At 44.9% G+C, this 27,747-nt stretch overlaps 2 protein-coding genes across 11 annotated transcripts in view; one reads left to right on the plus strand and one right to left on the minus strand.

Annotated features, from left to right (window-relative positions):
- The window catches only part of LOC115110474 (1-phosphatidylinositol 3-phosphate 5-kinase-like), a 35,195-nt gene extending 34,311 nt beyond the window's left edge, over window positions 1–884 (plus strand). For all 8 annotated transcript variants that reach the window (XM_065018757.1, XM_065018763.1, XM_065018762.1 and 5 more), the window contains one exon: window positions 127–884. In XM_065018757.1, coding sequence (XP_064874829.1) covers window positions 127–242 — 116 coding nt within the window. In that variant the 3' untranslated portion in view covers window positions 243–884. The remainder of the gene's footprint in view (window positions 1–126) is intronic.
- A 2,587-nt stretch (window positions 885–3,471) lies between these two features.
- Window positions 3,472–27,747, minus strand: part of LOC115110535 (serine/threonine-protein phosphatase 6 regulatory ankyrin repeat subunit B-like) — a 53,975-nt gene continuing 29,699 nt past the window's right edge. For all 3 annotated transcript variants that reach the window (XM_029636286.2, XM_065018789.1, XM_065018796.1), the window contains 15 exons: window positions 27,604–27,672; window positions 21,612–21,752; window positions 19,863–19,928; window positions 17,514–17,625; window positions 17,287–17,358; window positions 13,399–13,600; window positions 9,520–9,607; window positions 9,132–9,249; window positions 8,683–8,902; window positions 7,789–7,876; window positions 7,172–7,255; window positions 6,779–7,007; window positions 6,504–6,586; window positions 6,266–6,357; window positions 3,472–3,601 (listed from right to left, as the gene is read on the minus strand). In XM_029636286.2, the coding sequence (XP_029492146.1) occupies window positions 3,570–3,601; window positions 6,266–6,357; window positions 6,504–6,586; window positions 6,779–7,007; window positions 7,172–7,255; window positions 7,789–7,876; window positions 8,683–8,902; window positions 9,132–9,249; window positions 9,520–9,607; window positions 13,399–13,600; window positions 17,287–17,358; window positions 17,514–17,625; window positions 19,863–19,928; window positions 21,612–21,752; window positions 27,604–27,672 (1,696 nt within the window). In that variant the 3' untranslated portion in view covers window positions 3,472–3,569. The remainder of the gene's footprint in view (window positions 3,602–6,265; window positions 6,358–6,503; window positions 6,587–6,778; window positions 7,008–7,171; window positions 7,256–7,788; window positions 7,877–8,682; window positions 8,903–9,131; window positions 9,250–9,519; window positions 9,608–13,398; window positions 13,601–17,286; window positions 17,359–17,513; window positions 17,626–19,862; window positions 19,929–21,611; window positions 21,753–27,603; window positions 27,673–27,747) is intronic.

The raw sequence follows: 27,747 nt of genomic DNA on the forward strand, positions 1-27,747 counted from the left end.
TTCACGTTTTTAGCTTTGATCTCTAGTAATTAGTTAATTGTATAAAACCCTTTTTGATTTCTTCCTGTAAATGAGAAACGCAATACAAATAAAATGTATTATAAACGTTTTGTGTCTCGCACACAGGTAAGATGCCCACGGTGGTCTCTCCAGAGCTGTACCGAGCCCGTTTCTGTGAGGCTATGGACAAATACTTCCTCATGGTGCCTGACCACTGGACAGGGCTGGGGGTCAACTGCTGAACTGTTACACCAGGGAGCTAGCCTGAGTCCCAGACCTGTTTGTGTTGTCTAGCCAATTCCTATGTCATTTTTACAGCATGTTTGGCAAGACGGCATAAATGGATCTGGGACTCAGGCTACCAGGGAGCTGCTAGCTACAGAACACAACATGGGCATCAGTCACCAAGGTGGAGGGGAGACCGCAATGCAGAAAAAGCCTTATGCCAATAGGGAACCATAATAGCACTGGGTTGATGGATGAAGGAAAATAATAGAGGAGGAAGATTAATGCCTTTTTTGTTGTTGATGAAATGCAAAGAATGGCCAGTTTGTACGACTCAATCATTCCATAATAATTATCATAGAATCTTGCACAGGTAGACCTAGATCTAGGTAAACTGTTTTATCATATACTAGACCAGTGACTATTCATGACTGTTCTTTGGCATGACTGAAGACAGAGTTTTTTTCCTGACCTGGAAAGAAAAACTCTTGTCCCTAATGACATATTTCCCCAAGGGAAGAGATTACTTTGAAGGGCCAAGTTTTCTAACTGTTTCACAAGATCACTGAGAGAGCACAAATAATCTTACTTGGTCCTAGTTTGAGCAAACAAATTGACGTAAATGTACAGAGATGATGTAATTAAAGATTATTAACTGATTTCACAAGGTTTTAAACCTTAGTGTCAATGTTTTTGTTGGCCTCCCGTCTTGTAAGTCTACATAGATTTGATGGTAAAAGTCATTGTTCATCACTACATGTAATGGAAATTATTTTACCGGTATGTTGACTCCTTACCCACTTATATAATCTAGGCATTTGAGGTTTCCAAGACTGAACTAGAGGATCTATTCTCTCAGGTAAGCTTCAGATGGCCAAAAACATTAGCTATATTTAGTTTACTTGATAACAAATAGGAAAGCAAACAAATCACATACAGAACTAAATTACAACAGATTTTTATAGAATTGTACAATTCATATAAAACAAAGGGAAGCTGACAAACAACCTTCAGCATTTCATACTGAATCAGGAACGGGTATGAAAATCAATCAAACACAGTGATACGATTGTCACGACTGACGTAATACGGACAGACCATCTGCATTTCAAATGCCACCCTATTCCCTATAGTGCATGACTTTTGAGCAGGGTTCTGGTCAAAAGTAGTGCACTATGTAGGGAATGGCTTGCCATTTGGGACAGAACTGTAACTCCCCGTTTCTTAGTTCCAGCGACAAACATTTAGAAACGGAGGCATTGTGCTTTCTTTGTGTGCTCTGGGGTAGAGAGTTATTACAATGACACGGTATGTACAAAAGCAGAAACCAACTTCCTTTCGTCAGACATCTTGTAGCAGGCATATATATATATATATACACACAGGCATGCCTGACCATAACTGAGTTTTTTTTTTCAGGGTTAGAAGTGACAGGATACTCATTAGAGCAGGGCTGTCCAAGCCTGTTCCTGGAGAGCTTCCCTCCTGTAGGTTTTCACTCCAACCCTGTTCCTGGAGCGCTTCCCTCCTGTAGGTTTTCACTCCAACCCTGTTCCTGGAGAGCCACTGTCCTGTAGGTTTTTCACTCCAACCCTGTTCCTGGAGAGCCACTGTCCTGTAGGTTTTTCACTCCAACCCTGTTCCTGGAGAGCTTCCCTCCTGTAGGTTTTCACTCCAACCCTGTTCCTGGAGAGCTTCCCTCCTGTAGGTTTTCACTCCAACCCTGTTCCTGGAGAGCTTCCCTCCTGTAGGTTTTCACTCTAACCCCAATTGAAACTAACCTGATTCCGTTTATCAACCAGCTAATTATTAGAATAAGATGTGCTTGATTAAGCTTGGAGTGAAAACTTACAGGACAGTGGCTCTCCAGGAACAGGGTTGGAGTGAAAAACCTACAGGACAGTGACTCTCCAGGAACAGGGTTGGAGTGAAAACCTACAGGACAGTGGCTCTCCAGGAACAGGGTTGGAGTGAAAACCTACAGGACAGTGACTCTCCAGGAACAGGGTTGGAGTGAAAACCTACAGGACAGTGGCTCTCCAGGAACAGGGTTGGAGTGAAAACCTACAGGACAGTGGCTCTCCAGGAACAGGGTTGGAGTGAAAACCTACAGGACAGTGACTCTCCAGGAACAGGGTTGGAGTGAAAAACCTACAGGACAGTGGCTCTCCAGGAACAGGGTTGGAGTGAAAAACCTACAGGACAGTGGCTCTCCAGGAACAGGGTTGGAGAACCCTGCGTTAGGGGATACACTTTTTTGGGAGAATTTAAATAGTATATAAAAGGTGTAACAAGGCACTGGACACGTTTAAGAGACTGGCACATTGCAGGTAGGTAGCCAACAGACGGTAAACGAGGGAGGGTTAGAGGAAATGAAGAGTGATCAAGGTCCTGCTGTCCTTTGTACCAGAATATAAATGGGAATAAATACCGTACAGGTGTCAACCTTTTCACTGGAGACCTGATCTGACATACTGTATCTGGGCATGTCATTTACTGAAACGCTATGGACCTGTAACACAAGGGACAGAAGTTTCCTAACTGACCACGTGACAGGATCAGGAACAACTCAGTGCCCAATGTCATATTATTATTGGTGTGGGAACACAAGAGGTTGAAAATGATGCCACTTCTTTGCATAAAGGCGATACTCTGACTATACATACACTGTAACTAGAGGAAAGCATTCTACCCCGTTTCTCTATAATAAGCTTAGGAGTGAATTCTGGAATTGTGCTTCAGTTGGTTTGTGCTATACTCACATCACTGGGCAGATAGACAGAGCAGGGCGTACCTTTCAATGCATACCTAGGCTACCTAGACACAAACATCAAAATAAATACTTATGTTAAGTCAATATTTGGTACATCAACCAACCAAAAGAGAAAAGGTTACAATTCTACTTTTCTTCATCCTTGGGTCTCTTTTCATAAGAAAAACTTTAAAAAAGGTATCAGCCTGTCATTGATCACCAAGTTGAGACGTAGTACCAAGAGTGATCTGGAAAAGAAGCACCAGCAGACAGAATCACAGTTAGGTTAGGGGTCAAGCTCCATCCCTCCAGCCTTTAGGGGGAACAAAGTCTTGTACAAGCCCCACGGAGAGGTTCTGCTCTGGGACACGAGCAAGGAATCAGGGGAGGTCGGGTGGTGGGAGAGTGCTGATCTTCAGGCATCCAGGTAGTCTGATAAGAGTCAGGGTCATAGGTCATAGGGGTCAAAAGGTTTCTGAGTCCGAGTCGTTTTCAGTGGCGCCCTGACTGGCACTGCCCTCGCTAGAGGGGTCCGAGGGGGCCTTGGGGCTGCGAGGGCCGTGGGAGCTTTTCTCCTCCCTGGGTAGGGCTCTCAGGAGGGAACCTGGGGAGGGCGCACCGGAGCTGCAAGGGGAGCAGAAAGGTATCATGGTAGCCAGAATGAGAGCCAGACAGTCAGCCACCTCCCTGCTAGGAGCGCAAGCCAGAGCAGGGGTCAAACCTGGGGGAGACAGAGAGTGGGCGGGATAGGTAGGGTGGGAGAGAGAGATAGGAAGGGAGATAGTTGGGAAGATGGAGGAAGAGATATAGGGGGAAGAAAACATGGAAGAAGTAGGGGGAAGTGAAGCAAAAAAACAGAGAGATGGGAGGACAACAGGAGAAGGCAGCATTCAATTAGAACACAGCCAGCCCAGACACCAGACAGAACACAGCCAGCCCAGACATCAGACAGTAGACAGCCAGCCCAGACACCAGACAGTACACAGCCAGCCCAGACACCAGACAGTACCCAGCCAGCCCAGATATCAGACAGTACACAGCCAGCCCAGACACCAGACAGTACCCAGCCAGCCCAGACACCAGACAGTACACAGCCAGCCCAGACACCAGACAGTACACAGCCAGCCCAGTTACCAGACAGTACACAACCAGCCCAGACACCAGACAGTACCCAGCCAGCCCAGATACCTGACAGTACCCAGCCAGCCCAAACACCAGACAGTACACAGCCAGCCCAGACACCAGACAGTACACAGCCAGCCCAGACACCAGACAGTACACAGCCTGCCCAGATACCAGACAGTACACAGCCAGCCCAGACACCAGACAGTACCTAGCCAGATACCAGACAGTACACAGCCAGCCCAGACACCAGACAGTACCCAGCCAGCCCAAACACCAGACAGTACCCAGCCAGCCCAGACACCAGACAGTACCCAGCCAGCCCAGACACCAGACAGTACCCAGCCAGCCCAGATACCAGACAGTACCCAGCCAGCCCAAACACCAGACAGTACACAGCCAGCCCAGACACCAGACAGTACACAGCCTGCCCAGATACCAGACAGTACACAGCCAGCCCAGACACCAGACAGTACCTAGCCAGATACCAGACAGTACACAGCCAGCCCAGACACCAGACAGTACCCAGCCAGCCCAAACACCAGACAGTACCCAGCCAGCCCAGACACCAGACAGTACCCAGCCAGCCCAGACACCAGACAGTACCCAGCCAGCCCAGACACCAGACAGTACCCAGCCAGCCCAGATATCAGACAGTACACAGCCAGCCCAGACACCAGACAGACAGTACACAACCAGCCCAGACACCAGACAGTACCCAGCCAGCCCAGACACCAGACAGTACCCAGCCAGCCCAGACACCAGACAGTACCCAGCCAGCCCAGATATCAGACAGTACACAGCCAGCCCAGACACCAGACAGACAGTACACAACCAGCCCAGATACCAGACAGTACCTAGCAGATACCAGCCCAGATACACAGCCAGCCCAGATACCAGACAGTACACAGCCAGCCCAGATACCAGACAGTACACAGCCAGCCCAGACACCAGACAGTACCCAGCCAGCCCAGACACCAGACAGTACCCAGCCAGCCCAGACACCAGACAGTACACAGCCAGCCCAGACACCAGACAGTACCCAGCCAGCTCAGACACCAGACAGTACCCAGCCAGCCCAGATATCAGACAGTACACAGCCAGCCCAGACACCAGACAGACAGTACACAACCAGCCCAGATATCAGACAGTACCTAGCCAGATACCAGACAGTACACAGCCAGCCCAGATACCAGACAGTACACAGCCAGCCCAGATATCAGACAGTACACAGCCAGCCCAGACACCAGACAGTACCCAGCCAGCCCAGACACCAGACAGTACCTAGCCAGATACCAGACAGTACCCAGCCAGCCCAGATACCAGACAGTATACAGCCAGCCAGCCCAGACACCAGACAGTACACAACCAGCCCAGACACTACACAGGAATACAAACCTAAATCGCTGAACATAATGACAAGGGCCTTGAGTTTTTCCTAGTCAGGTGACAAGTGTCAGGAAAACGTCCCGGCCTTAATGACATTACTGGACAGGTGGGGCTGGGACAGATAGCTACAAACCAGGAAGCTGCATAGATACCTCTAGCCTACCAGAGCACAGACAGCTGTAGCTAGCTACATAGACATGCTAACACCACAGAACCACAGACAGCTGTAACTAGCTACATAGACATGCCAACACCACAGAACCACAGACAGCTGTAACTAGCTACATAGACATGCCAACACCACAGAACCACAGACAGCTGTAACTAACTACATAGACATGCCAACACCACAGAACATGCCTGTAACAGCTACATAGACATGCCAACACCACAGAACCATAGACAGCTGGAGCTAGCTACATAGACATGCTAACACCACAGAACCATAGACAGCTGGAGCTAGCTACATAGACATGCCAACACCACAGAACCATAGACAGCTGGAGCTAGCTACATAGACATGCCAACACCACAGAACCATAGACAGCTGGAGCTAGCTACATAGACATGCTAACACCACAGACAGCTAATATAAAAGCAGCATGCAGTTAGATCCCTTTAACACACTGGTACCGGTTCATGCCCAGACCAGGTCGCGGTTTTCCCAAAAGTATCTTTAGGTTAAGTTCATCGGTAGAGCCATAGGACCCTATGGTTCTAACATTAACTTAACCTTAAGATGCTTTTGGGGAACCGGGCCCAGATGTGTAGACCTACCGTTCTCATCCAACGTCTGAACACTGGCCCCCCTGGACAGCAGCTCCTGGACAGCCTGCTTCAGACCGCTATGGGCCGCTAGGTGGAGGGGCCTGGCAGGGACAGACCAATCAGAAGGTTTGTGGTGGTTCTGTAGTTGGGAGGGACTAAATCTAGACACTCGCACCCCAGAAGTAAATTGATGTAGCTAGCGCACAGCTCTGAGATTAACCATGGCCTATCTCTGATGAACACTTACGTCTGCAGTGCTGCGTTGGTGGAACCTATGAGAACAGTGTCCTTCAGCCTCTCCAGGATGAATAGTACACAGTCCTCCTTTCCCTGAGAGAGGAAGAGGAAGGAAGAGATGAATAGAGTGAAGAGACGAAGGGAAGAAGAGAGGAAGATAGTGAAGCCAAATAAATGTTACATTCTTTTCATATATAATACACTATGTGTAAATATGGAGTTTGAATATGGTACAAATGTCAAGTCAATGAAATTGGGAGATCAATCCCCCTAGTGGACACTCACGCTACTGCAGGCCAGGTGGAGCGCGGTGTTACCATTCTGGTCCACCAACCTCAGGCTGGCGTTGGCACTGGTCAGCAGCACCTCTACAGTCCCGACTCTTCCCTTCTCTGCAGCCATCATCAGCGCACTGCGCCCTGATTGGTCCACAGCATCCACAGGTGCATCATGGGCCAGAAGCAGCTGAACACAGTCCACATGACCAGAGAACGCTGCAGCATGGAGTGGAGTCCTGAGAGATGGAGGGGGGGAGGGATATGTGAGGAGAGGAAAATGAACAGAAGGAAGAATAGAGAACAAAAAAAACATGGAAATGAGTGATTGAGATTGAGGATTGAAATTGAATGATTGAAACTGAGGACAGGCTGTGTGATATACAGCTATCTGATGACCTACCGATCCTTAGCATCCTTACAGCTGGCCATGTCTGATCCCATGGCTTCCAGCAGTAGTGAGGCACAGGGTTCATGATCATTCACCCTGAGAACCAAAACAGAATGTAAACACTGAGATCCATAAGGTAAAACACAGTCAACACTGAGGTCTAATAGTTAACACAGGTCTACAGTCAACACAGGGGTCTAATAGTCAACACTGAGATCTAATAATCAACAATGAAGTCTTATAGTCAACACTGAGGTCTATAGTCAACACAGGGGTCTAATAGTCAACACTGAGGTCTAATAGTCAACACTGAGGTCTAATAGTCAACACAGTGGTCTATGGGCAACACTGAGGTCAAATAGTCAACACTGAGGTCTAATAGTCAACACAGAGGTCTAAAAGTCAACATTCAGCTCTAATAGTCAACACTGAGGTCTAATAGACAACACTGAGGTCTATAGCCAACACTGAGGTCTAATAGACAACACTGAGGTCTATAGCCAACACTGAAGTCTATAGTCAACACTGAGGTCTATAGTCAACACAGGTCTATAGTCAACACTGAGGTCTATGGGCAACACTGTGCATTATATATTTGATCAATAAGGACAATAAATGTATAGACTTACACAGCACAGTGCAGAGGAGTGAAGGGGTTCCCGTCGATACAGGGACAACCTTTCTGCTCCAGCAGTACCTCCACACAGCCCTCGTGACCTGGACACACAAACAAGATCAGTAGAAGATACACACGTAAAAATTATTCCACATGAAAGTTATTCCACATAAAAGATATTCCACGTAAAATACATTACACATAAAAGGTATGCATTGAGGCAAAATCCCTCAGGAACATTGAATGAGATTTGGACTACAAAGCCATGGTTAGAGGCAGGACTGCAGTAGGTTGGTTTAGTAACTGACCATAGTAGCAGGCCCAGTGCACTAGGTTGGTTTAGTAACTGACCATAGTAGCAGGCCCAGTGCAGTAAGTTGGTTTAGTAACTGACCATAGTAGCAGGCCCAGTGCAGTAAGTTGGTTTAGTAACTGACCATAGTAGCAGGCCCAGTGCAGTAGGTTGGTTTAGTAACTGACCATAGTAGCAGGCCTAGTGCAGTAAGTTGGTTTAGTAACTGACCATAGTACCAGGCCCAGTGCAGTAAGTTGGTTTAGTAACTGACCATAGTAGAAGGCCCAGTGCAGTAGGGTGGTTTAAATCAAATCAAATCAAATCAAATGTATTTATAAAGCCCTTCTTACATCAGCTGATATCACAAAGTGCTGTACAGAAACCCAGCCTAAAACCCCAAACAGCAAGCAATGCAGGTGTAAAAGCACGGTGGCTAGGAAAAACTCCCTAGAAAGGCCAAAACCTAGGAAGAAACCTAGAGAGGAACCAGGCTATGTGGGGTGGCCAGTCCTCTTCTGGCTGTGCCGGGTAGAGATTATAACAGAACATGGCCAAGTTTAGTAACTGACCATAGTAGCAGGCCCAGTGCAGGGGGGTGGTTTAGTAACTGACCATAGTAGCAGGCCCAGTGCAGGGGGGTGTACCCTTGGTGGTCTCGGAGGGGGGGCGTGGGCAGTTCAGAACAGGCCATACTCAGCAGCTCAGCGAGCCAGGATGCGTGGCCCTTCGCTGCAGCCAGATGGAGGGCTGTTCGGCCCCTGGAGTCCCCCAGCAACACAGATGCCTCCTGCTCCAACAGACACTGAACACACTCCTCCTGACCACACAGCAACTGGGAGAGTGGAAGGGAGAGAGGAGTGAGAGAGAGACGGAAGGAAACAAAGAGAGAGACAGAGTTCACCTTTAAACTTTTAGACTGGACAAAGAGATCCCGTTCTTACAAGCTCCTCAGAATTCAGTACAATCACAGTCATGTGAAGTCACAGACATTTACAGCCATACAAACACACGCGCGCACACGCACGCACATACATACATGTACAGTGAATACACACACCCACCCCGAGGTGCAGGGCGGTCAGGCCATGGTTGTCTGCTGTATCTACAGCAGCCTCTCTCTCCAGCAGCAGAGACACAGCATCCACATGTCCCCCTGCCACCGCAAGCATCAGAGGAGTCCTGACAGGGACAGAGAGGGGACAGTCACAGCAGGACAAATGGATCGGTAGACACATCCCCATTCCCAACCCCTAGCCCCACCTACGAGTATTACAAGGCTAGGTAGAATGTTTGCCATGTTGCTTACATCCATCCAATCACATCTGAAAAGACGGGATAGGTATAAGCAATAGGGCCACATTTCTACCTTGCCTATCAGAGAGAAAGGTGAGAGCAAGACATGGCCATTTTATTTAAACCCATCCAGTCCCTACAGATCAGTAAACTCACTGTCCCTGAGAGTCTGTAGTGTCCACCAGGTCTGCACTATCCTGGTCGTCCAGAAGGAGGCGTACACACGACGTATGACCATTCATCACTGAGGACAGAGAAGGAGAGAGATGAGAACAAGGGAAACAGACAGACAGACAGAGACAGAGAGACAGACAGACAGACAGAGACAGAGAGAAACAGACAGAAAGACAGAGAAACAGACAGACAGAAAGATAGAGACAGAGAGAGAAACAGACAGAAAGACAGAGACAGACACAGAGAGACAGAAAGATAGAGACAGAGAGAGAAACAGACAGAAAGACAGAGACAGACAGAGAGACAGAAAGATAGAGACAGAGAGAGAAACAGACAGAAAGACAGAGACAGACAGAGAGAAACAGACAGAAAGACAGAGACAGACACAGAGAGACAGAAAGATAGAGACAGAGAGAGAAACAGACAGAAAGACAGAGAAACAGACAGAAAGACAGAGACAGACACAGAGAGACAGAAAGATAGAGACAGAGAGAGAAACAGACAGAAAGACAGAGACAGACAGAGAGACAGAAAGATAGAGACAGAGAGAGAAACAGACAGAAAGACAGAGACAGACAGAGAGACAGAAAGATAGAGACAGAGAGAGAAACAGACAGAGAGACAGAGACAGACACAGAGAGACAGAAAGATAGAGACAGAGAGAGAAACAGACAGAAAGACAGAGAAACAGACAGACAGAAAGATAGAGACAGAGAGAGAAACAGACAGAAAGACAGAGACAGACAGAGAGACAGAAAGATAGAGACAGAGAGAGAAACAGACAGAAAGACAGAGACAGACACAGAGAGACAGAAAGATAGAGACAGAGAGAGAAACAGACAGACACAGAGAGACAGAAAGATAGAGACAGAGAGAGAAACAGACAGAAAGACAGAGACAGACACAGAGAGAGAGAAAGATAGAGACAGAGAGAGAAACAGACAGAAAGACAGAGACAGAGAGACAGAAAGATAGAGACAGAGAGAGAAACAGACAGAAAGACAGAGACAGACACAGAGAGAAAGATAGAGAAGATAGAAACAGACAGAAAGACAGAGAGAGAAACAGACAGAGAGACAGAGACAGACAGAGAGAGACAGAAAGATAGAGACAGAGAGAGAAACAGACAGAAAGACAGAGAAACAGACAGACAGAAAGATAGAGACAGAGAGAGAAACAGACAGAAAGACAGAGACAGAGAGACAGAAAGATAGAGACAGAGAGAGAAACAGACAGAAAGACAGAGACAGACACAGAGAGACAGAAAGATAGAGACAGAGAGAGAAACAGACAGAAAGACAGACACAGAGAGACAGAAAGATAGAGACAGAGAGAGAAACAGACAGAGAGACAGAGACAGACACAGAGAGACAGAAAGATAGAGACAGAGAGAGAAACAGACAGAAAGACAGAGAAACAGACAGACAGAAAGATAGAGACAGAGAGAGAAACAGACAGAAAGACAGAGACAGACACAGAGAGACAGAAAGATAGAGACAGAGAGAGAAACAGACAGAAAGATAGAGACAGAGAGAGAAACAGACAGAAAGACAGAGAGAGACAGAGAGACAGAAAGATAGAGACAGAGAGAGAAACAGACAGAAAGACAGAGACAGACACAGAGAGACAGAAAGATAGAGACAGAGAGAGAAACAGACAGAAAGACAGAGACAGACACAGAGAGACAGAAAGATAGAGACAGAGAGAGAAACAGACAGAAAGACAGAGACAGACACAGAGAGTGAGAAAGATAGAGACAGAGAGAGAAACAGACAGAAAGACAGAGACAGACACAGAGAGACAGAAAGATAGAGACAGAGAGAGAAACAGACAGAAAGACAGAGACAGAGAGACAGAAAGATAGAAACAGAGAGAGAAACAGACAGAAAGACAGAGACAGACACAGAGAGAGAGAAAGATAGAGACAGAGAGAGAAACAGACAGAGACACAGACACAGAGAGACAGAAAGATAGAGACAGAGAGAGAAACAGACAGAAAGACAGAGAGACAGAAAGATAGAGACAGAGAGAGAAACAGACAGAAAGACAGAGACAGACAGAGAGACAGAAAGATAGAGACAGAGAGAGAAACAGACAGAAAGACAGAGACAGAGAGACAGAAAGATAGAGACAGAGAGAGAAACAGACAGAAAGACAGAGACAGACACAGAGAGAGAGAAAGATAGAGACAGAGAGAGAAACAGACAGAAAGACAGAGACAGACAGAGAGAGAGAGAATTCACAAAAAGGGACAAACGCCAAATTGAGACTCTGCATGCAGAATTCTGAAAAAAATATCCTCCGTGTACAACGTAAAACACCAAATAATGCACTCAGAGCAGAATTAACCCGATAATCGCTAATTATCAAAATCCAGAAAATAGCCATTAAATTCTACAACCACCTAAAAGGAAGCGATTCCCAAACCTTCCATAACAAAGCCATCGCCTATAGAGAGATGAACCTGGAGAAGAGTCCCCTAAGCAAGCTGGTCCTGGGGCTCTGTTCACAAACACAAACACACCCCACAGAGCCCCAGAACAGCAACACAGTTAGACCCAACCAAATCATGAGAAAACAAAAAGATAATTACTTGACAGATTGGAAAGAATTAACAAAACAACTGAGCAAACTAGAATGCTATTTGGCCCTAAACAGAGAGTACACAGTGGCAGAATACCTGACCACTATGACTGACCCAAACTTAAGGAAAGCTTTGACTATGTACAGACTCAGTGAGCATAGCCTTGTTATGGAGAAAGGCCATCGTAGGCAGACCTGGCTCTCAAGAGAAGACAGGCTATGTGCACACTGCCCACACAATTAGGTGGAAACTGAGCTGCACTTCCTTACCTCCTGCCAAATGTATGACTATATTAGAGACACATATTTCCCTCAATTACACAGATCCACAAAGAATTATAAAACAAACACGATTTTGATAAACTCCCATATCTACTGTGTGAAATACCACAGTGTGCCATTACAGCAGCAAGATGTGTGACCTGTTGCCACAAGAAAAGGTCAACCAGTGAAGAACAAACACCACTGTAAATACAACCCATATTTATGCTTATCTTAATTATTTTAGAACTTTTGTGAGTGTAATGTTTACTGTTCATTTTTATTGTTTATTTTACTTTTGTATATTATCTACTTCACTTGCTTTGGCAATGTTAATATATGTTTCCCATGCCAATAAAGCCCCTTGAATTGAGAGAGAGAGAGAGAGAGAGAGAGAGAGAGAGAGAGAGAGAGAGAGAGAGATTTTATATTGTGTCCTTTAACCATTTGTACATTGTTAAAACACTGTATATATATAATATGACATTTGGATTGTCTTTATTGTTTTGAAACTTCTGTGTGTGTGTAATATTTACTGTTAATTTGTATTGTTTATTTCACTTTATATATTCACTTTATATATTATCTACCTCACTTGCTTTGGCAATGTTAACACATGTTTCCCATGCCAATAAAAGCCCCTTGAATTGAATTGAGAGAGAGAGAGAGAGAGAGAGAGAGAGAGAGAGAGAGAGACAGAAAAACAGAGACAGAGAGAGACAGAAAGATAGAAAGACAGAGAGACAGAAAAACAGAGACAGAGAGAGACAGAAAGATAGAAAGAGATGGAAAGATAGAAAGACAGAGAGACAGAAAGAGAGAGAGAGAGATGGAAAGAGAGAAAACCAGAGACAGAGAGACAGAGAGAGATGGAAAGAGAGAAAACCAGAGACAGAGAGACAGAGAGAGATGGAAAGACGGAGAGAAAACTCAGTATAGAACTACTGCACACAGACCAATCAAAAGAGTACTTCAAATTCTCACACCCACACACAAACACACAGTGACCTCCATTACCTGCTAGGTGTACCGGGGTGCGTCCCCTGTTGGTGTCCGTGGTGCGTGGCGAAGCCCCCTGGCTGAGAAGGGTGTGGACGCAGTCAGTGTGGCCCCTGAGGGCCGCTAGGGCCAGGGGAGTACGACCTTCCTCGTCCCCCTGGTCTACCTCCTTCTCCCCTTGCAGCAACACCTCCAGAGCCTGTGCATGGCCGTGGTATGCCTGGGGGACAGGGAGACAGACACACACATACCAGCTGTTGGTATGCAAAGACACTGCGGTCTATGCAATGTATACTCTGTGTGTGTATGTGTGATAATGGCTGCCTTCAGAAAGTATTCACACCCCTTGACATTTTTTACATTTTGTTGTGTTACAGCCTGAATTTAAAATGGATTACATTGAGATTTTGTATCACTGGCCTACACACAACAGCCCATAACGCGAAAGTGGAATTATGTTTTTCAAAATGAAAAGATGAAATGTTATAGCAAGCCTAAATAAGTTCAGGAGTAACAATTTGCTTAATAAGTTGTATGGACTCACTCTGTGTGCAATAATAGTGTTTAACATCTTTGAATGACTACCTCATCTCTGTAGCCAACACATATAATAATCTGTAAGGTCCCTCAGTTGAACATTTTTAAACACAGATTCAACCACAAAGACCAGTGACGTTTTCCAATGCCTCGCAAAGAAGGGCACCTATTGGTAGATGAAAAACAAAAAAAGCAGACATTGAATATTCTTTTGAGCATGGTGAAGTTATTAATAAGAATTTGGATGGTGTATCAATACACCCAGTCACTACAAAGATACAGACAATCTTCCTAACTCAGTTGCTGGAGAGGAAGGAAACCACACAGGGATTTCACCATGAGGCCAATGGTGACTTTAAAACAGTTACTGAGTTTAATGGATGTGATAGGAGAAAACCGAAGATACTATGAATACTATGAATACAACGCATTATGTTTGGGGCAAATCCAAGAAAACACGTCACTGAGTACCACTCTTCATATTTTTAAGCATGGTGGTGGCTGCATCATGTTATGCTATTCCAGAAACAGAGCTAAGCACAGGCAAAATCCTGGAGGAAGACCTGGTTGTCTGCTCTCCAGCAGACACCGGGAGGCAAATTCACCTTTCAGCAGGACAATAACCTAAAACACAAGGCCAAATATACACTGGAGTTGCTTACAAAGACAACATTGAATGTTCCTAGTTAACGTTTTGACATAAATTGGCTGGAAAATCTATGGCAAGACTTGAAAATGGCTGTCTAGCAATTACCAACAACCAATTTGACAGAGCTTGAAAAATTGTAAAAAGAATCATGTGGAAATATTATACAATCTAGGTATGCAAAGCTTTTAGAGACTTACCCAGAAAGACTCCCAGTTGTAATCGCTGCCAAAGGTGATTCTAATGTGTATTGACTCAGGGGTGTGAATAATTACAGTGCATTCGGGAAGTATTCAGACCCCTTGACTTGTTCCACATTTTGTTAGGTTACAGCCTTTAAAGTAAAATTGATTCAATTGTTTTTTTTTCTCCTCATCAATCTACACACAATACCCCATAACGACAAAGCAAAAACATTTTGCAAATGTCTAAAAAATAAAGTATTCAGACCCTTTACTCAAGACTTTGTTGAAGCACCTTTGGCAGCGATTACATCCTTGATTCTTCTTGGGTATGACGCTACAAGCTTGGCACACCTGTATTTGGGGAGTTTCTCCCATTCTTCTCTGCAGATCCTCTCAAGCTGTCACGCCCTGACCTTAGTTATCTTTGTTTTCTTTATTATTTTGGTTAGGTCAGGGTATGACGAGGGTGGTATGTGTGTTTTGGTCTTGTCTAGGTTTTTTTTGTATATCTATGGGGTTTTGGTATTGTCTAGGTATATGTAGGTCTATGGTGGCCTGAATTGGCTCCCAATCAGAGACAGCTGTTTATCGTTGTCTCTGATTGGGGATCCTATTTAGGTTGCCATTTTCCATTTTGGTTTTTGTGGGTTATTGTCTATGTGTAGTTGCATGTCTGCACTCGTGTTATATAGAGGCACTTTCGGTTTGTTAGTTTTGTTCAGTGTTCGTTCTTCCATTAAAAAAAGATGGACGCTTATCACGCTGCGGCCTGGTCTCTAGGAGACAGACCACGTCTCCTTCCTGAGCGGTATGACAGCTGCGTGGTCCCATGGTGTTTCTACTTGCGTACTATTGTTTGTACAAATGAATGTGGTACCTTCAGGCGTTTGTAAATTGCTCCCAAGGATGAGGTCATTTGATTTTCCCATGATGTCAAGCAAAGGCACTGAGTTTGAAGGTAAGCCTTGAAATACATCCACAGGTACATCTGCAATTGACTCAAATTATGTCAATTAGCCTATAAGAACCTTTGAAAGTCATGACATCATTTTCTGGAATTTTACAAGCTGTTTAAAGGCACAGTCAACTTAGTGTATATAAACTTCTGACCCACTGGAATTGTGATACAGTGAAATAATCTGTCTGTAGACAATTGTTGGAAAAATTACATGCACAAAGTAGAGGTCTTAACTGACTTGCCAAAACTATAGTTTGTTAACAAGAAATTTGTGGAGTGGTTGAAAAACACTTAGGTTGGAGTCATTAAAACTCGTATGTAAACTTCCGACTTCAACTGTATTTTCAGGTCTCTCCAGAGATGTTTGATTGTGTTCAAGTCTGGGCTCTGGCTGGTTCCACTCAAGGACATTTAGAGACTTGTCCCGAAGCCAATCCTGAGTTGTCTTGGCTGTGTGCTTTGGGTCGTTGTCCAGTTGGAAGATGAACCTTCGCCCCAGTCTGAGCACTCTAGAGCAGGTTTTCATCAAGGATCTCTTTGTACTTTGCTCCGTTCATCTTTCCCTCGAGTCTTCAAGTCCCTGCCACTAAAAATATCCCCACAGCATGATGCTGCCACCACCATGCTTCACCATAGGGATGGTGCCAGGTTTCTTCCAGATGTGACGTTTGGCATTCAGGCCAAAGAGTTCAATCTTGGTTTCATCAGACCAGAGCATTTTGTTTCTCATGGTCTGAGAGTCCTTTATGTGCCTTTTGGCAAACTCCAAGTGGGCTGTCATGTGCCTTTTACTGAGGAGTGGCTTCTGTCTGGCAACTCAACCATAAAGGCCTGATTGGTGGAGTTCTGCAGAGATGGTTGTCCTTCTGGAAGGTTCTCCCATCTCAGAGGAACTCAGGAGCTCTGTCAGAGTGACCATTGGGTTCTTGGTCACCTCTCTAACCAAGGCCCTTCTCCCCCGACTGCTCAGTTTGGCCGGGTGGCCAGCTCTAAGAAGAGTCTTGGTGGTTCCAAACTTCTTCCATTTAAGAATGATGGAGGCCACTGTTCTTGGGGACCTCAATGCTGCAGAAACGTGTTGGTGCCGTTTTTGCTTTGTCATTATGGGGCATTGTGTGTAAATTGATGAAGAAAAAAATGTATGTTATCAATATTAGAATAAGGCTGTAACGTAACAAAATGTGGGGAAAAGGAAGGGGTCTGAATACTTTCTTTATGCACTAGATGTAAATTATATATTTCTGTATTTCAAATTCAATAAATTTGCTAAATTACAAAAAAATGTTTTTACAATTTGTCATTATGGGGTATTTTGTGTAGATGGGTGAGATGTTTTATTTAATCCATTTTGAATTCAGGCTGTAACACAACAAAATGTGGAATAAGTCAAGGGGTGTGAATACTTTCTGAAGGCTCTGTACATGATAACGCTAGTTATCTGTTTTTTCTGACCACGTGCCATGACCATTAAAAACTATAGGTTTTTCCTGCTCAGGTCACAAGATCACCCAATTATAATGCACTGCATGGCAGTGTGTGTGATTATGCATGGCTAGAGTGGATATGTGATAATGACTCACAGCGAGGTGCAGGGGGCTCCTGGCACCCAGAAAGTCTGGGGGCTCCTGGTGACTCTCGTCTCTGTCCAACAGCTAAAACCACAACCACAGATGACATCAAAACAAATCATTTCAATTCCATAAGTGGTATTTGTGAGCTGTGTATATTTATGGTATCTTGTGAAGTTGAAGTTCTACACACAGATACATTGTTGACTAGCATGTAGCATGAGCGTGCATGCACTCACCAGCTCCAGGCAGTGTCTGTGGCCATAGGCTGCAGCATAGTGGACAGGACTGTAGCCCTGCTTATCCTTCAGAGAGGCAGTAGCACCACTTTGCAAAAGGAATTCTAAACATCTATTACACAAACATACAATATTGTCAGACACACACACTTCAATATGTTCTTAAAAACGCCTCAGACAGAGAGGATATGAGAGAAAGATGTTTTATAGACATATCAACATGATTCAAGCAGACCACCATAGTCCCTGTGCCCAAGAACACAAAGGCAACCTGCCTAAATGACTACCGACCCGTAGCACTCACGTCCGTAGCCATGAAGTGCTTTGAACGGTTGGTAATGGCTCACAACACTATTATCCCAGAAACTCTAGACCCACTCCAATTTGCATACCGCCCAACCAGATCCACAGATGATGCGATCTCTATTGCACTCCACTCTGCCCTTTCCCACCTGGACAAAAGGAACAACTACAGTGGGGAGAACAAGTATTTGATATACTGCCGATTTTGCAGGTTTTCCTACTTACAAAGCATGTAGAGGTCTGTCATTTGTATCATAGGTACACTTCAACTGTGAGAGACTGAATATAAAACAAAAATCCAGAAAATCACGTATGATTTTTAAGTAATTCATTTGCATTTTATTGCATGACATAAGTATTTGATCACCTACCAACCAGTAAGAATTCCGGCTCTCACAGACTTGTTACTTTTTCTTTAAGAATCCCTCCTGTTCTCCACTCGTTACCTGTATAAAAGACACCTGTCCACACACTCAATCAAACAGACTCCAACCTCTCCACAATGGCCAAGACCAGCTGTGTAAGGACATCAGGGATAAAATTGTAGAAATAGGCAAGCAGCTTAGTGAGAAGGCAACAACTGTTGGCGCAATAATTAGAAAATGGAAGAAGTTCAAGATGACGGTTAATCACCCTCGGTCTGGGGCTCCATGCAAGATCTCACCTCGTGGGGCATCAATGATCATGAGGAAGGTGAGGGATCAGCCCAGAACTACATGGCAGGACCTGGTCAATGACCTGAAGAATGCTGGGACCACAGTCTCAAAGAAAACCATTAGTAACGCACTACGCCGTCATGGATTAAAATCTTGCAGCGCACGCAAGGTCCCCTGCTCAAGCCAGCGCATGTCCAGGCCCGTCTGAAGTTTGCCAATGACCACCTGGATGATCCAGAGGAGGAATGGGAGAAGGTCATGTGGTCTGAAGAGACAAAAATAGAGCTTTTCGGTCTAAACTCCACTCGCCGTGTTTGGAGGAAGAAGAAGGATGAGTACAACCCGAAGAACAACATCCCAACCGTGAAGCATGGAGGTGGAAACATCATTCTTTTGGGATGCTTTTCTGCAAAGGGGAGAGGACGATTGCACCGTATTGAGGGGAGGATGGATGGGGCCACGTATCGCAAGATCTTGGCCAACAACCTCCTTCCCTCAGTGAGAGCATTGAAGATGGGTCGTGGCTGGATCTTCCAGCATGACAACGACCCGAAACACACAGCCAGGGCAACTAAGGAGTGGCTCCGTAAGAAGCATCTCAAGGTCCTGGAGTGGCCTAGCCAGTCTCCAGACCTGAACCCAATAGAATATATTTGGAGGGACCTGAAAGTCCATATTGCCCAGCGACAGCCCCGAAACCTGAAGGATCTGGAGAAGGTCTGTATGGAGGTTTCTTAAGTTCTGCTTTTCTGATGTATCAAATACTTATGTCATGCAAATTAATTACTTAAAAATAATACAATGTGATTTTCTGGATTTTTGTTTTAGATTCCGTCTCTCACAGTTGAAGTGTACCTATGATAAAAAATTACAGACCTCTACATGCTTTGTAAGTAGGAAAACCTGCAGAATCGGCAGCGTATCAAAAAGGCTTCTCAACAGTTTTTACCCCCAAGCCATAAGACTCCTGAACAGGTAATCAAATGGCTACCCGGACTATTTGCATTGTGTGGTTTTTCTTACCTACCTATTGTTCACCTAATACCTTTTTTTGCACTATTGGTTAGAGCCTGTAAGTAAGCATTTCACTAAGGTTTAGCACTTCACATGTTGTATTCGGCGCACGTGACATATTTTTTTGTTTGATTTGACATACGCAATGGTTAATCCAACAAGATGAGCGAGAGAGACAATGACAGAAGATATTGTCTGTCTAAACTGGTCTGTGTGCACAGAGTAGAGAAAGAGAGAAAGAAAGAGAAGAGAGGGACTTTCTCAAACAGTCAGAACCATAGGCACGGCTTGCACTGATCCATAATCTGTGCTGACTGACTACCTGTATGCCCAGATAGAGGCAGTAATACTCATAGAAATAAAATAGTTTACTCACAGTGCAGCCTCTTTCTCCTTCTCTGCCTGCACCCCTTCACTTTCTGGCTCCAGAGCCTGACGTCGCCTTCACAACACACACAACAGAGAACGATTAAGACATCCTCAATGGGGGCCCCAGGGAAACCCTCCCCAAACCCTTTCCATCTGATTATTCAGGGTCATATAGCGTCTCCAGCAGTGCTTCTCTGAGTTTCCTGGAATGGAAACAATCAGGGGTGTGAACACTGAACAGTCTGCTGCCGAACATCCAGACACCTATTCAACCGGCACCTCAGAATTACCTCAGGTATCCATGGAAACAGGGAGTTCCTTGGTTGTCTAGCTTCCGGAGATGGTCACTACCATAGAATTAGGAATTAGAATAACATTCCATTGAAACAGTGCAGTCAATCCACAGCCAGACACTGTCTGAAATCACTTGATGATAGGAATTAAGTTGTAAATGCAACAAGTACTGAATTTGCATCATATAATAGCACTCACAGCTTTCCAAGAAAACACAACATTTTGACAGTTATGGTCAGTGTACATATATTTTAGAGGCTATTTATACAGAAAATGTGTATAAAACCCATATAAACTGTATTTATAATTATGTGACAATATTTTAGATCAGGTCATCTATAAGTCTTTGCTAGGTAAAGCTCCGCCTTATCTCAGTGCACTGGTCACCATAGCAACATCCACCCGTAGCACGTGCTCCAGCAGGTATATTTCACTGGTCATCCCCAAAGCCAACTCCTACTTTGGGCGCCTTTCCTTCTAGTTCTCTGCTGCCAATGACTGGAATGAATTACAAAAATCACTGAAGTTGGAGACTTCTATCTCCCTCACTAACTTTGAGCGCCAGCTGTCAGAGCAGCTTACCGATCACTGCAGCTGTACACAGCCCATCTGTAAATAGCCCATCCAACCAACTACCTACCTCATCCCCGTTTTTGTTTTTCTGCTCTTTTGCACACCAGTATATCTACTTGCACATCTTCATCTGCACATCTATCACTCCAGTGTATATTGATAAACGGCAATTACTTTGCCACTATTGGCCTATTTATTGCCTTACCTCCTTAATTAATTTGCACACACTGTATACAGATGTTTTTTTCTTCTATTGTGTTATTGACTGTACATTTGTTTATCTCATGTGTAACTCTGTGTTGTTATTTTTGTCGCACTGCTTTGCTTTATCTTGGCCATGTCGTAGTTGTAAATGAGAACTTGTTCTCAACTGGCCTACCTGGTTAAATAAAGGTGAAATAAAATGATAATAATAATATATTCCATTAGACTGGTTTGGATTTCTCCCTGATCAATATGGCTGCCATTTTCAACTCATTCTGGAGTTTTGAAGGTTGAAGGGACATAGCATCTCTAACAATTTAACAGGATCTCTATGGTCACCACCAAAAACCACACAGCTAGTTTGACCTGGCCTCAGGGGCCCGACTGTCCGTTAGTCTTTTGATTACATATTATAGATAGCAGCATATAGGAACCAGCTCAATATTGTAGTCTTTAACCTCTGATCGATAACTGAATTTACATGCAGTTTATAATATCAAATTGTAACATGAGTCACAGGTACTAATGGTATCATCAATGTATGGTCACTATGGGGCGAATCCTAACATCCATTTAAGTAACATTTTCACTTAGTCTCCCATTTACATCAATGCATGACTATATCGGAATTGAAATCTTAAGTGGAAGTTAGGATTCGTCCCCAAGTCTGATTAGTGAAGCTCACCTTCTGTCCAGGTCGGAGGCAGCAGCGTAGTGCAAAGCAGAGCGCCCCCACTGGTCAGTGGCATTAATGCAGGTCCCACACGACACAAGGGTCTCCAGGCACTGGTAGTGACGACTGGCTGCCGCATAGTGGAGAGAGGTCCTGGAGAGGGAGCGACACACAGTTAGACACACACACACAGAAGGACAGTGTTATACGCTAGCACATTGAGTTGAGTCACACAAACTTACTGGAGCCCCAAAAAATGAAGAAGAGTAGATTAAAGAGTAGCTGGCAACAACACCTCTACTACGCTAATTCTCAACACAGAGGTTAGGCAACAACACCTCCACTATGCTGATCCTCAACACAGAGGGTAGCTAGGCAACAACACCTCCACTATGCTGATCCTCAACACAGAGGGTAGCTAGGCAACAACACCTCCACTATGCTGATCCTCAACACAGAGGGTAGCTAGGCAACAACACCTCCACTATGCTGATCCTCAACACATAGGGTAGCTAGGCAACAACACCTCCACTATGCTGATCCTCAACACAGAGGGTAGCTAGGCAACAACACCTCCACTACGCTGATCCTCAACACAGGGTAGACAACAACATCACTATGCTGATTTTCAACACAAAGGGTATACATAAACACCTCCACTATGCTGATCCTCAACACATAGGGTAGCTGGGCAACAACACCTCCACTATGCTGATCCTCAACACAGAGGGTAGCTAGGCAACAACACCTCCACCATGCTGATCCTCAACACAGAGGGTAGCTAGGCAACAACACCTCCACTACGCTGATCCTCAACACATAGGGTAGCTAGGCAACAACACCTCCACTATGCTGATCCTCAACACAGAGGGTAGCTAGGCAACAACACCTCCACTACGCTGATCCTCAACACAGGGTAGACAACATCACTATGCTGATCTTCAACACAAAGGGTATACATAAACACCTCCACTATGCTGATCCTCAACACATAGGGTAGCTAGGCAACAACACCTCCACTATGCTGATCCTCAACACAGAGGGTAGCTAGGCAACAACACCTCCACTATGCTGATCCTCAACACAGAGGGTAGCTAGGCAACAACACCTCCACTACGCTGATCCTCAACACAGGGTAGACAACAACATCACTATGCTGATCTTCAACACAAAGGGTATACATAAACACCTCCACTATGCTGATCCTCAACACATAGGGTAGCTAGGCAACAACACCTCCACTATGCTGATCCTCAACACAGAGGGTAGCTAGGCAACAACACCTCCACCATGCTGATCCTCAACACAGAGGGTAGCTAGGCAACAACACCTCCACTACGCTGATCCTCAACACATAGGGTAGCTAGGCAACAACACCTCCACTATGCTGATCCTCAACACAGAGGGTAGCTAGGCAACAACACCTCCACTACGCTGATCCTCAACACAGGGTAGACAACAACATCACTATGCTGATCTTCAACACAAAGGGTATACATAAACACCTCCACTATGCTGATCCTCAACACATAGGGTAGCTAGGCAACAACACCTCCACTATGCTGATCCTCAACACAGAGGGTAGCTAGGCAACAACACCTCCACCATGCTGATCCTCAACACAGAGGGTAGACAACAACACCTCCACTATGCTGATCCTCAACACAGAGGGTAGCTAGGCAACAACACCTCCACCATGCTGATCCTCAACACAGAGGGTAGACAACAACACCTCCACTATGCTGATCCTCAACACAGAGGGTAGCTAGGCAACAACACCTCCACTATGCTGATCCTCAACACAGAGGGTAGCTAGGCAACAACACCTCCACTATGCTGATCCTCAACACAGAGGGTAGCTAGGCAACAACACCTCCACTATGCTGATCCTCAACACAGAGGGTAGCTAGGTAACAACACCTCCACTACGCTGATCCTCAACACAGGGTAGACAACAACATCACTATGCTGATCTTCAACACAAAGGGTAGACATAAACACCTCCACTATGCTGATCCTCAACACAAGTCGCTCTGGATAAGAGCGTCTGCTAAATGACTTAAATGTAAATGTAAATAGGGTAACTAGGCAACAACACCTCCACTATGCTGATCCTCAACACAGAGGGTAGCTAGGCAACAACACCTCCACCATGCTGATCCTCAACACAGAGGGTAGCTAGGTAACAACACCTCCACTATGCTGATCCTCAACACAGAGGGTACACTGACACCGTGGTGAAGAAGGCACAACCGCCAAAATTTGGCATTCCCCCTAAGACCCTCAGGAACTTCTACAGATGAACCATTGAGAGCATTCTGTCGGGCTGTATCACTGCATGGTACGACAACTGCATCGCCCTCAACCGCATGACTCTCCAGAGGGAGGCGTGGTCTATCCCCAGACCATCAGACTGGGGCCACGCTGCCTATCCTCCAGGGCATTTACAGGACTGTGTCAAAGGAAGGTCAAGAAGATCATTAAGAATCTCAGCCACCTGAGCCACGGTCTGTTCCCTCTGCTACCATCTGACAGAGACAGTACGGGTGCATCACAGCTGGGACCGAGAGACTGAGAAATAGCTTCTATCCCCAGACCATCAGACTGTTAAACAGCTTCTATCAGACTGTTAAACCAGACCATCAGACTGTTAAACAGCTTCTATCCCCAGACCATCAGACTGTTAAACAGCTACTATCCCCAGACCATCAGACTGTTAAATAGCTTCTATCTCCAGAACATCAGACTGTTAAACAGCTTCTATCTCCAGACAATCAGACTGTTAAATAGCTTCTATCCCCAGACCATCAGACTGTTAAATAGCTTATATCCCCAGACCATCAGACTGAGAAACAGCTTCTATCTCCAGAACATCAGACTGTTAAACAGCTTCTATCCCCAGACCATCAGACTGTTAAACAGCTTCTATCCCCAGACCATCAGACTGTTAAATAGCTTCTATCCCCAGACCATCAGACTGAGAAACAGCTTCTATCCCCAGGCCATCAGACTGTTAAACAGCTTCTATCCCCAGACCATCAGACTGTTAAATAGCTTCTATCCCCAGACCATCAGACTGTTAAATAGCTTCTATCCCCAGACCATCAGACTGTTAAATAGCTTCTATCCCCAGGCCATCAGACTGTTAAACAGCTTCTATCCCCAGACCATCAGACTGTTAAACAGCTTCTATCCCCAGGCCATCAGACTGTTAAACAGCTTCTATCCCCAGACCATCAGACTGAGAAACAGCTTCTATCCCCAGACCATCAGACTGTTAAATAGCTTCTATCCCCAGACCATCAGACTGTTAAACAGCTTCTATCCCCAGACCATCAGACTGTTAAACAGATTCTATCCCCAGAACATCAGACTGTTAAACAGCTTCTATCCCCAGACCATCAGACTGTTAAACAGCTTCTATCCCCAGACCATCAGACTGTTAAACAGCTTCTATCCCCAGACCATCAGACTGTTAAACAGCTTCTATCCCCAGACCATCAGACTGAGAAACAGCTTCTATCCCCAGACCATCAGACTGTTAAATAGCTTCTATCCCCAGAACATCAGACTGAGAAACAGCTTCTATCTCCAGAACATCAGACTGTTAAACAGCTTCTATCCCCAGACCATCAGACTGTTAAATAGCTTCTATCCCCAGACCATCAGACTGAGAAACAGCTTCTATCCCCAGACCATCAGACTGAGAAACAGCTTCTATCTCCAGAACATCAGACTGTTAAACAGCTTCTATCTCAGGACCATCAGAATGTTAAATAGCTTCTATCCCCAGACCATCAGACTGTTAAATAGCTTCTATCCCCAGACCATCAGACTGTTAAATAGCTTCTATCCCCAGGCCATCAGACTGTTAAACAGCTTCTATCCCCAGACCATCAGACTGAGAAACAGCTTCTATCCCCAGACCATCAGACTGTTAAATAGCTTCTATCCCCAGACCATCAGACTGTTAAACAGCTTCTATCCCCAGACCATCAGACTGTTAAACAGATTCTATCCCCAGGCCATCAGACTGTTAAACAGCTTCTATCTCCAGACCATCAGACTGTTAAACAGCTTCTATCCCCAGACCATCCCCAGACCATCAGACTGTTAAACAGCTTCTATCCCCAGACCATCAGACTGAGAAACAGCTTCTATCGCCAGGCCATCAGACTGTTAAACAGCTTCTATTACCAGAACATCAGACTGAGAAACAGCTTCTATCCCCAGGCCATCAGACTGTTAAACAGCTTCTATCCCCAGACCATCAGACTGTTAAACAGCTTCTATCCCCAGGCCATCAGACTGTTTGACAGCTTCTATCCCCAGAACATCAGACTGTTTGACAGCTTCTATCCCCAGAACATCAGACTGTTTGACAGCCATCACTATTTTTCATCCTATAGCTTGTTCTCCATCTTCTTTTTAAATAGTGAGTCAATGTTTTCAGTACTTTTATTTCCATGAATGATCAAAAGGTGTTTTTATTATGACTCTTTCTCGTCTCTCTGCAGCAGACATACAGTGAGCAATATGTTTGGAACATCAAATCACAATAAAAATCGTTGTATCGAATCGCAATACATATTGCATCGGCACCTAAGTAGAGTGACAATATCCTATCGTGAGGTCCCTGGCAATTCCCAGCCCTAATATAGAGCCATTGAACACTGGTCACCTCATATTCTGTTTACATACTGTTGTTTACTCACTGTGTATGTACACTGAGTATACAAAACATTAAAGACGCACTATGCAGAAATCGTTCTGCCATTTCCTGGTTCCTATATTCTAATAGTTTGCATAATTTCAATTTATGTGACAAAACAAGCAGGTGTATTTGTGAGAATCATTGTACCATCTAAACCGCTGTGAAATATATTTTCCATAACCAACAGTAATGTATTATCAGCTGTTTGAGGCTGGTGAACAAAACTGAAAAAACTCAAATGGGAAACATACAAAGAGCGCACATAGAACTCATCTACCTCTTCTTAGACTTGCTTTCAATGAGAATGACAGATCTATTACGCCCTTTTCTATATGAATTTGGTTGGGTCGTCCACAGTGATTTGATATTGCAGCTTTAAGAACGCTTGCTCTTTCCATGACAGACTGAACAGGTGAATCCAGGTGAAAGCTGTGATCCTTTATTGAAATCCACTTCAATCAGTATCGATGAAGGAGAGGAAACAGGTTGAAGAAGGATTTTTAAGCCTTGAGACAATCGAGACATGTTTGTGTGTGTGCCATTCAGAGGGTGAATGGGCAAAACAAAATATTTAAGTGCCTTTGAACAGGGTAGTAGGTGCCAGGCACACCGGTTTGTGTCAAGAACTGCAACGCTGCTGGGTTTTTCACAATCAACAGTTTCCCGTGTGTATCAAGAATGGTCCACCACCTAAAGGACATCCAGTCAACTTGACACAACTGTGGGAATCATTGGAGTCAACATGGGCCAGAATCCCTGTGGAACAATTTTGACACCTTGTAGAGTCCACGAAATGAGGCTGTTCTGAGGGAAAAAAGGGGGGGTGGGGGGTGCATCTCAATATTAGTATGATGAAATACTGATATACTATCTATACACAGCACATATTTATATTCTGCATTCTCACACATGCTCACTAATATATCTAACTTTGATTGTTTAGATTTCTTCTATGATTTGTGTATTTGCGAGACATTCTAATGTTTTGTTGGAGCTAGTAACATAAGCATTTCACTGCACCTGCCATAGCACCTGCTCATCTGTGTACGCGACCAATAAACTTTGATTTGATCAAATGTTGAGTCAGAGTTGAGGGGAAATTGCTCTGGCCACACAAACACACCTACACAGGAACTGAAGAGAGGAAGTCCTTGTCTCCTTTTAGTTTCCAGTTAGAACCAGCTTTCAACATCATCTATACACATCACTTCACTGTCCCACTAAGGCCCTGTTCATCTGCCCTTACCTCAGACCTGCCCACCCTTCTACCTGTCCTCTAAGAGAACTCACCTGCCACACTTGTCCCTCCGGTTGTGGTCCCCACCGCTGCTCAGAAGCAACTTCACACACTCCACATTACTGCAGAACGGGACAGGGGGAGAGGGAGCAGTTGTAGAATCATGACAAATTGTGTTTTGAAGAGAAATACATAGA

The sequence above is a fragment of the Oncorhynchus nerka genome, linkage group LG1 (assembly GCF_034236695.1).
Source record: "Oncorhynchus nerka isolate Pitt River linkage group LG1, Oner_Uvic_2.0, whole genome shotgun sequence".
Lineage (NCBI taxonomy): Eukaryota > Metazoa > Chordata > Actinopteri > Salmoniformes > Salmonidae > Oncorhynchus > Oncorhynchus nerka.